The sequence below is a fragment of the Gossypium hirsutum genome, chromosome A10 (genome assembly GCF_007990345.1).
Source record: "Gossypium hirsutum isolate 1008001.06 chromosome A10, Gossypium_hirsutum_v2.1, whole genome shotgun sequence".
Lineage (NCBI taxonomy): Eukaryota > Viridiplantae > Streptophyta > Magnoliopsida > Malvales > Malvaceae > Gossypium > Gossypium hirsutum.
Genome location: NC_053433.1, coordinates 100205190 through 100216095, shown reverse-complemented (window position 1 = coordinate 100216095; position 10906 = coordinate 100205190). Strand labels below are relative to the sequence as shown.

At 32.3% G+C, this 10906-nt stretch overlaps 1 protein-coding gene across 1 annotated transcript; it reads right to left on the bottom strand.

Moving 5' to 3' along the window:
- On the bottom strand, positions 1-937 carry LOC107896610 (major pollen allergen Bet v 1-A). Its single transcript, XM_016821811.2, has 2 exons — positions 609-937; positions 1-524 (listed from the first exon to the last, which is right to left on the bottom strand). The coding sequence occupies exons 1-2, from the start codon at positions 787-789 to the stop codon at positions 226-228; spliced, it is 480 nt and encodes a 159-aa protein (XP_016677300.1). The 5' UTR covers positions 790-937; the 3' UTR covers positions 1-225.
- Between the last annotated feature and the right edge of the window lie 9969 nt (positions 938-10906).

Sequence of the window (10906 nt, the reverse complement as noted above, 5' to 3'; positions counted from 1 at the left end):
TTCCATTTAAAACCAAGTTTATATGCTTATTTTATTTCATTATTTATACCAAAGATGCTTCAACTCAAACCCTATATTAAAAATGAATTAAGATGACCAAAGTCTGATCACCATCACTTTTATTGGAATAATCCAAAGACAGTTTAGAGTTCAAGACGAAAAGAAAATATCAAAACCACACCACCCTTTAAAAGCATGCATGAAAATTCAAAGGAAGCTGTATCTTTAGTTGCAGGCATCGGGGTTAGCCAAAAGATAAGCTTCAATAGCCTTGTAAACTACCTCACTCCCTTTAATGAGAGTCTTGATTTCATCCTCGGTGATTACATAGTCGCCAACGGTGTAATATTTTATTGAGCTCTTGCAAATGCTTCCTCCGTCTGCAGCTGCCACAAACTGGTTCTCATAGCTGATTTTCTCAAGCTTGTCCCCTAAAGGCCCACCTTCAATCATACTGTAACTGTATGAAAAATTGTTTTCGTCATGTCCTCCAATCTGGTGCTTCATATATTGGTATGGAAGGCCTAAGCAAAAATGCTTGTTATTCGATATACTCGTGTTGAACACATTCAAAAAAAAAAAAAGATTGTGAAAGTTAAAGAACTAACCTTCAACAAAGGTGATCTTTACAATACTTCCAGGACTAGCATCACCTTCGAGCTCAACACTCTTGACTGCATGAGGGGCAGCCGTGGGCCAAATCTTGGCAGCCTCAAGAACAAAAGCCTTGAAAAGCCTGGCTGGAGCAATTGGGGAGGTTACCTCAAACTCATAACTCACAACACCCATGATTCTAATGCTACTAGATGTTTTGTTTCTAAGTTTAAAAGGAAGAGAAGCAAAGAAGAAAAATGGATGATTGAATGAATGTTTTGAGGTGTGGGAAAATGTGAAATTAAAATGGTATTTATAGACTGAAGCTTAAGCTTAAGAACAAAATTTATTTCAATTTTTAATAGGAGTTATATCCACTATAATTATTAATTTTCATTGAATTTGTAATAGTCAAGAAAGGCAAGCAGAATTATTTGTTAAATATCCAATCGGTGACTTCAAATATTGTATCACTTTGGCTGTTACTTTTTCTTTTTCATGATTGTCTTGTTTTTAAATGCTTAGATAAATATATATAGGAAATAATGAAATGGGCTGATTGAGACTTTCCATTCAATTAATTCGTTAATTTATTGCAAACTGGCAGACAGTTGTTATACTGTTTAAATCAATAATTTTGCCTTAATTTATTATTGTGAGGATATTTTTTTTTGCATTTAATTATTTATTTTATTATTTATGTTTGAAATTTGTAGTTTTTTTTTAAGATTATCATTTCAGCTCGAATCTTATTTTTTATTTGAAAATATAATTTACTTTATTACTACGCTAACCACTTGTTAGTAGAATAATTATTTTGAATTATTATTTTATTAAGTCTTAAAAAACATATCATTATCAGTCTAAACTTATTTATAGAATATTTTTATTCTTTGATAGTGATTATTTTTATTAAATTCAAGGTAGATTGCATCAGTTACATAATTTTAAAAAAATTAGCATATTCTCAAAATGATATTATGAATACTACTTTGAATGAATCAGTATAACATTTTTTACTAGATCTTCAATTTTAACTTTACTGTATATAAATCTCAGCTTTATTGTAAGGCCATGCCATCATATGTTCTTTTCCATTCATGAATTCTTAAAATTGCTTTAATCCTTCTCCTTATTGCTCGGTCAATGGATCCAAAGCCCCTAGATGTGAAAACAACTTTGATTTATTAGTTTATTCTCACATATGAGAAAAAGAAAAAGAAAACAAAAAACAATATGATATAATATAATATAATGCAATGCAATATAACATAATATAATATAATTGTTGTGAACTTGGACCAATATATAGTTTTTATTACAAATAATTGTTGTGAACTTGGACCAATATATAGTTTTTATTACAAATAATTGTTGCTTCACTGGTATTTTTTTTATTGCAACATGAATAATTATAAGTTATCAAGGAATATGAATTTTAAGGTTTCAAGAGTAGACAATTTCTATATATATATTTATGAAATAAGGCTTAATGTATCATTTTCCTTTGAACTATCTTGTAGATGGAAAAATTTTAGAACAATAAGAATTCATCATCAATGGCCATTGTTTATCTCTAATTTTAATTTAATTCATTAAAGAAAGTAAATCTTTTTAGAATTCTTTTATAAAGAAATTGTTAAGTTTAAATTGATATTTGAAGACAGAATCAAGCAGTGCTTAGAGCAGTTCTGTAACAGCTCGATTTAGACCCTATTCAGAATGGTGGTTTCAGGACCATGAATCCGAGACAGAAAAATATTTTAAAATTATTTTCTGTGTTTATTATGTATGAATTTATATCTGTGAAATTTTCGTGTTTTAATTTTTCCGTTTGAGTGTCAATTTAATAAAAAGGGCTTAATCACGTAAAATGAAAATTTGATGGTCAATTGTAAAAGGGCCGAATTGATGTTGCTTTTATTGCATGAGGCATTTAAGTTGCAATTAAACCATAATTATATATGATGGACGATTGTGACCTTATATTATAATAGTTTTATATTTTAGTTTAAAGGTTAAATATGTAAAATATGTATTATAATAAAACATAAAATTAAAATAACCATGCATATTATGTTGTTTTTGCCGAAACTTGAGAAAGAAAGAAAGAAAGAAAGAAAGAAAGAAAATAAAGCTTGTATTCAGCCATTGTTGAGCTTGATTAAGGTATGTATCTAGCTCGGTTTTTGATATTTTTTTATGTATTTTAGATCGTTGCAGTGTAATGTACAAAGCCCATGCTTGAATTTCTGATTTTGATGAATATTTTGAGTTATGCCATTGATGAATAATTGAGCTTTGTGATGTTAGTTTATGAATTATGAAAGATATGTTTTCGATTAATATGTTTTGTATTGGAATTCTTGATGATTTTGAGTAACTAGGACTAAATTGAAAAATAATAAATTGAGGGACTAAAATGTGAAATAAATTAAATGTATGGACTTGTATGAACATGGGCAGCATTCAGCCTAAGCATGGTGTCTGCAAATTTTACATGTTTTGTGTTTTGTGCAATTTGGACTAAATTGTAAAAAGTGTTAAATGTCAAGGGTAAAATGGTAATTTTCCCATTTATGTGTTTTTGGAATAAATTGAATGAAATTATGTTTGAATGAGTTTAATTTGAATATGTTTAGATCAAGATCCAAAGACATCGGATTTGGATCGAGGGAAAACCAAAGTTGTCGATTAGTCATCCTGTTCTGATTATTGTTGCCCGAGATAAGTTTATAAGCAAATAGATGTTGTTAGTTTTAAATAAATATGAGTTTTATATGCTATAATAATTTATGTGAAAATATATATATATGGTAGCCGAATGTGAATATGTTTGAAAGCTATGTGTACGAGTTCGATTTGATCGAGTTACGACGTCCGAAAGCCCGTACGAACCTTAGGAATAGCTAGGATAAATATGTCATGACATAGGATTTCTAATATGTGTTCTCGTTTAAGACCACGTCTGGGATGTTGGCATCGATTTGTGATTACGTGTAAGACCATGTCTGGGACATTGGCATCGTATTTGATTCGTGTAAGGCCCTATCTGGGACAATTGCATCGATATGTGATGGCATGTAAGACCACATCTGGGACGTTGGCATTGTACGATATGTGTGATTATCCGAGTATCCTATTCAATTTCAAATGGTTCAACGAGCAATGATAAGTTGTGATCAAATGTGTAAATCAAGCTAAAGTGATCAGGTATGAGATAGTTGATTACTTATTCGAAAATAAGGTAAGTTGGTTATTTGATATGTGATGCAAATTATACATTATGCTAGTGTAAATATATGTGTATTTGTGAAGTATATTTGGCCATATGATATGCATAAGTATGAGATATTAAAGTTTGATTCAAGAGTATATACTTATGAGTATGTATATATTCAGTTATATAATGGTACTATGGTTTTGAAATTGAATGTCACTTTGATAATAGATACATGTATATTCGGCCAAGGAGAATTTTATATATGAAAGTATATGATGTATATGAAATTGTGAGCTTGAAATTAAATGTGATTATGATAGCATAAATTAGTTTGGTTAAATTGAGTTGATATTTTTATTGAGTTATTAATTTGCTTATGACTTACTAAGCTATGATAGCTTATTGTGAGTGTATGTTTGCCTCTGTTTTATAGATTTTGGAGTCAAGTTACAAGCTCGAGGATCATCAGTGAAGTTTATCACACTATCGACTATTTTCAGTGCTTTATAAGCTGAATTTTCGAACCTATGGCATGTATAGGCTAGATTATACTTGGATATGTTGATTTTGGTATGTGTATGTATATAAGCCATGCAAAAATGGCTTGATCATGATACTAATGTTGGTATATATGTATATGGTTATATTATAAGCTTAATTTGGAGGTATGTTTCATGTTAAATATGTTTGTGATGTTGGTTATATGATTCGAAAATGAGATGTGTAAATGATGAAATATAATCGGCCATGAAAGTAGCTCGTTTTGGAAGTATGATTTGTGGTATATTTTGTGTGGTGGTTGATTATAAAATTTGGCTTAAGTGAGATAAATGGTAAATGATGTGTTTTGATATAATACATATGCTCATATAAGCTAGGTTATGTATATGTGATAGCTTGCATATTGTTTGTTAAGGTACTGTTTGAAATGTTGAGGTATGAATATGTTTTGTAATTTATTTGATGGTCATTTAGGTACGGTTCTAAATGTTACAATTAGTTTTGAGTTAAATTGTGTAATTGGTTGAATTATTGAAGAATAAATTTTATGACCAAATATATAGTTAAAAGATTGGCTATGCATATGTATTTTGGAAACGGTAAAGGGGTGTGTATATTTGGATAACAATAGGTAAAATATACCTTTATATGCTTATGATATGTTTGTTCATGATTTGGTTATTAAAGGTTAAGTTGTTAAGTTAAATGTTTGTGTTTAAAATATGCCTTATATATGTTGTTTAGCTTGACTTAGTAAATAGTGAAGAAGTGCATATTTATAAATAGTGTTTTTGAAAGGTAGCTAATGAATTATATTTATATGAATGGATGTCTTAATATATGATTGGTATATGATATGAAATCTACTTGGTTATAAGTTAAGCATTCGATTGCCACGATTCCTTAGTTATAATGATTGAATATTAATTTGGAAATTGTATGAATTATAGAATCGAAGCATGTTAGATTGGTTTAAAATTTTATTAGATGATTAGTATTGAAATGAATGTCTATTTAATTTGTTCTATGATAGGTAATGTCTCGTAACCCTTCTCCGGCGACGGATACGGGTAAGGGGTGCTACAAGTTCCAACTGCTTCAAACACTAGTGATGAAAAGTGTAGAAAAAGAAACATAATGGATGTTTATGTAGTTCAATTTCCCTACATCTATGGGGGTTTCCTAGAAAGGATATTCACTATCTGAGGTCTTTATACAATAAGTGTTTCCAAGAACTAACACTCACCAAGTTACACTTCTCACTTTTGTACCTAAGATCCAAACATCCCCTCTAAGTTTCCCTTGAAAACTTAGGAAACTAACCAAGTCACACACTTGATCATTACTGTTTGATGAATTCACAAAAATGTTCCTTACTTGAATAAAATAAAGTGCTCCCACTAAGTACATAACCTATTCAAGTCTTCACTAGGGGTAATCTAGCCAAGTCGAGCTTGAATACTATCAAGCTCATCTTGAAATTTGGAGCTCTATACTTGACTTGAGCTTGACTAAACATTTATTTTTTAAGTTCAAGCTCAATTTAACTCGTTTACCAATTTTTATACTCAAGCTCGAACTCGAGGTTAACTCAATAATAAGCTTAGGGTTAATAATATAATTAAGGGTATTGATGTGATTTAATAATATAAAAATATAAAGAGCTTACTAAGGATCGCAAGCCAGTCGAGTCAAGTATTATTAAGCTCTAATTTGACTTGATCAAATTGCTTGAGTTGGACTCGACAATTATCTAATTGAATTTGAATTTTTTTAGTCGAATTTGAGTAGCTTCCGAGCACCTATCTCAGTTTCACCCTTAGTCTTCACAATATATAAGTGAAAAAGACTTTCTAATAGACTATATCTTTTAAAATATCCATCTGAGTTAACAAGATAACTTGCACAAACAATATCTCCTAAAGAACACAAGTTAAGGCTTGAATCATTCAAATAAGCTTCCTTTTATAGGTTGATTCGATTAGATCCATGAGTAAATGGATGATGATTGTTTCGATTCCAATCCGAAATCTCCAAGATCTCTTGCTAAGTGTAGCTTGGATATCCAAGATGAGCTGATAAATATCCCAATCAATTATAGAATTTACAACCTAAAGAAATTTGTTTCCAAAAGTTTTCCAACTCTAACATTGAAATTTTTCTAAGCAATCAATGCTACTACCAATTGGCACAGGTGCAAGATCTGCTTAAAATTACCATAACAAAAACCATATTTTTTAAGTATTATTTTGAACAGCCTAATTTCGGTGAGGTCGAAACAGTGGTTTCGAGACCACAAATCTAAGTTAAAAATAAATTTTATTTTATTTTATTTTATGGTTGGCAACGTGATAGGAAGGTCACATGAAAATTTTGACACGAAAATTTTATCGATTATGTGGTTAATTAGGTAAAGAACTAAATTGCATAAAATAAAAAATTTGGATTCTAATAGTTATAGGTATCAAATAGCTATGGAATTCAAAACTTAAGATACTTATATGGTAATTAGACCATTGAAGAGTAGTTAGTAGATATTTTAATGACTCATCCATGGAAAAATTAGAAAAGGCAGGGGACTAAATTGGAAATCACTAAAATTAAAAGATGGAAATTAAATAAAAAGAAATATTCATCTAATTTCATGTCATCTTTCTCAAAATTTCTATGGAAACCCTATAGAGAGGAAGAAAACTTACCAAGCTTGAAAGGATATGAAATCAAGTCCCGTTTTTAACGATTTTTATATTTTTGAAACCGGGATAGTCTAATCTCTCTATTTATGGGATTAACTTGAAAAGTTATCAAGGTATGAAATTTGGATCATGGATGAATATGCTAAAAATTAGAAATTTATGGTACAAAATGAAAATTTATTCATAGATAAACAACTTTTACAAAGTAATTTTTGATGAAAACTTAATTTAGGGACTAAAATGAAAATGGTAAAACCCATGGAAAATTTAGAAATTTGTGAAAAATGTATGCTGTAAATGTTGTTTATAGATATCGACTAGGCTTGGAAAATGGGTTAAATTTCGTGAATTTCATTTTTCGAGCTTAGGGACAAAATCGAAATTTTTGAAAAGGATAGGGGTAAAATGGTAATTTTGCCTAGAATCCAATAGAATGCAAATGTATATGAAATGTGATAGATTAATAGTTAAATTTATCCATATAGATCTGAAAAGACCAACTGCGAAACTAGATCGAGGAAAGCAAAAGGTTTCGGATTAGTTGAAATTCAAAAACAAACCATTTTCAAGGTAAGTTCGTGTAACTTAAAAATGTATGTTAATATGCTTGAATTGAATTGTATGATTGTGTTGTTATGTGTGAGGTGATATATATATATACATAATGAAATAGTTTAAAGTTGTGTAATATGGACAAATTATCGTGTTCTGGTCGAATGTTGAATTTTGATGGGTTAAAAATAATAGTGCATATGTTGCAAATAGAATTTAGCCCGGACGAGTAATTTTAATGTAAGCCCTCTTGAGTTAGGTTATAAATTGGACTTAGCCCAGACGGGTAATCCATATTAAGCTCTTTAGAGCATATGCTACGGATAGGATTTAGCCTGGACTAGTAATCCTACGGTAAAATGTATGACTCAAGGGTGTGCCTTTTCATTATGTACCCAACAGGTACTTTTGTACATGTGTATATTACCCGAACATCCATCGAGGTTTCAGTAGTTCGACGGAAAAGAATCTTGAAGAGTGGGAAAGGTGAAATTAATGGAAGCTTGTAATGTGATGAGCTCATCTATGTTTACTTGATATTCATATGAGATTATGTGACTAACTTGTTTGAATAAGTGTAAGTGTTTAGGTAAGTTACCCAAAATTGATAGGATATGTATTTATGTGTGCTTGTGTTAATAAATAAGATCGGTAAGTTTATTTCCCGTTATACGGACTTACTAAGCATAAAATGCTTACTCCGTTTATTTTTCTCTGTTTTATAGTGCTCAAAGCTCGTGAAGGTTGGAAGTTGGTTGGAGTAGTCATCACACTATCCACTATCTCATTTTGGTATAAATAGAAATCTTATTTTGGTATAAGGGCATGTATAAGCTTAGTTGGCCAACGATGGCTTGTAATGGTTGTTTTGTAACCTAGCCATTGGAGTGGCTAATGATGGTCTAAGTTTGGCTATTTTAAAATGGTGTTTTGATAATCATGTAAGTTCTTATTATGTGTTGGTTTTATGAAATTGTGTTAGGATATGAGTTTATGACATGAGTAAGTTTATATCTATTGATGCATGAGATAATACTATATGATTGATGTCAAATTTCTTGTGAATATGATGTTGGATTGGCGGATATATATTTGTGAGTTTTAGTGTAGGAAAATGGTAAGTTTTGGGTGATAATGAGACTAGGAAATGGCCTTATTTTGTCCACACGGGCAGACACACGGGAGTGTGTCTCGGCCGTGTGTGACACATGGCTTGTCCCATGGGCATGTGGTCCGGCTGTGTGTCCCCTGCGTCTTAAAAATAAGAAACAAAATGCTCAGAATTGGGCACACGGGCTAAGACATGGGCATATGTCCTAGCCGTGTGTCATATATGGCCTCGGACACAAGCGTGTTACACGGCCATGTGAAAACTGTACCTAAATTTTGAAAATAAAAATTCGCCACATGGTCTAGCACACGGGCATGTGACTTGGCCGTGTGACTTCAATTTCTTCATGCTTTAAAAGTCAGAGAGCTATACGGGTTAGGGACACAGGCGCGTGTTGTACACGGCCTAACCACATAGGCGTGTCCCTAGACCACACAGGCGTGTGAGCCCTACACCTAGGAAAATTTTTGGAATTTCGTGAAAAATTCCCTGAGTTCCTGATTTAGTCCCGATTTGTTTTCAACACTCGTTTTGGGCCTCAAGGGTTCATATAAAGGACGATATGTATAATCTCGATAAATGAATAGTAATTTACGTAAATTAATTGAAAAATATTCTGAATGTTTCGGTAATACTCTGAAACCATGTTTTGACGACGAATACAGGTTAGGGGTGTTACATCTAGTGGTTTCAGAGCTACGGTTTAGCCGATTCTCGGATTAATGTAGCAAGTACAAGTCTAGTTATACATGCCATTATATAAATTATGATAGTGTGATATCTCCTGACCACTTTTAAATGTATTTTCATATAGTAATTTCTTCCAACCAAGCTAGAGCTGAGACTGAGGAAGCTGAGAGCACTGCTCAAGCTTCCGTGCAGTTAGCTGCATCTAGTGGTAGTAGAAGGCCCGTATCTGAGGGCTGAAGTGAGATGACAAAAGCAGCCTTCTTTGAATTGATGGATGAATGGTTTAGTGAATATATGAGAACAAATCTGTTGTTCAACGACCTCCTCCACTTGCTTCACAACATGATGAAATGCCACAAGATGCTAGACCTATTAGAATTAGTAAGGCTCCAGTAGATAAAATCAGAAAACATGGAGTTGAAGAATTTAAGGCCACGACCGATGTCGATCCAAAGAAGGTCGAGTTCTGGCTAGAAAATACTATTCGGGCTCCAGATGAGTTGTCATGTACACCAGCCGAATGTATGAAATTTGCTATATCTTTGTTGAAAGACACGGCCTACCATTCGTGGAAAACCATATCTTCTATGGTACCTAGGGAAAATATTACATGGGAATTTTTCCAAATAGAGTTTAAAAAGAAGTATATTAGTTAGAGATTCTTGGACCAGAAGAAGAAGGAATTTCTACAGCTCAAATAGGGGACTATGACAGTGTCCGAGTATGAACGGGAATTTATTAGATTGAGAAAGTATGCTAGTGAATGGGTTCAGACTGAAGCCCGAATGTAAAAATGATTTGAAGAAGGGCTAAACGAAGATATCAAGCTATTAATTGGAATTCTAGAATTAAGAGAATTTGTGGTATTGCTTGAACGGGCACACAAGGCCGAGGAATTAAGCAAAGAAAATAGGCAAGCGGAAAGGGAAGCTCGGGTTACGAGCAAAAGATTTATGAGCAAGACGCAACCATCTGTTTCAAAGAAATCAAAGAATTATCATGAGTGTTTTTCTACCTCAAGAGAGTATTCGGGAAAGGAACGAAGTTCTAAACGCACCAACACGAGGTCTTCGTCTCCCTTGATCACCAATGTTGGGAGTGTTGGAAACCCCAAACCACGATGCAATGTCTGTAATAAATTGTATTTCGGAGAGTGCTGGATGAGAAGTGGGGCTTGCTTCAAGTGTGGTTCTCTTGACCATTTTCTTAAAGATTGCCCGAAAAGGGTCGAGAAATATATTAAACAGACCCCGAAGCAGAGTAATCCTCTCTCGAAGGGTAGACCAGCACGGCATTTTAAAAATATCGGTGGTAGTTATAGCACTACAAGGGATTCAACAGCTAAATCTGAGGCTCGGGCTCCTGCAAGAACATATGCAATACATGCAAGGGAAGATGCTTCGACACCAAATGTTATCACTGGTACGTTCTCTCTACTTGAAACTGATATTATTGTTTTGATTAATCCTGGTTCCACGCACTCATATATATGTACAAAATTTGTATATGATAAAAATATGATTGTTGAATTCACCGAAT

Bases quoted from the DNA above. Each gene is read 5' to 3' on its own strand.
- LOC107896610 (XM_016821811.2), bottom strand. From the start codon at position 789: ATGGGTGTTGTGAGTTATGAGTTTGAGGTAACCTCCCCAATTGCTCCA. The intron at 525-608 runs GTTAGTTCTTTA...ATTTTTGCTTAG, and splicing joins AAAGATCACCTTTGTTGAAG to GCCTTCCATACCAATATATG.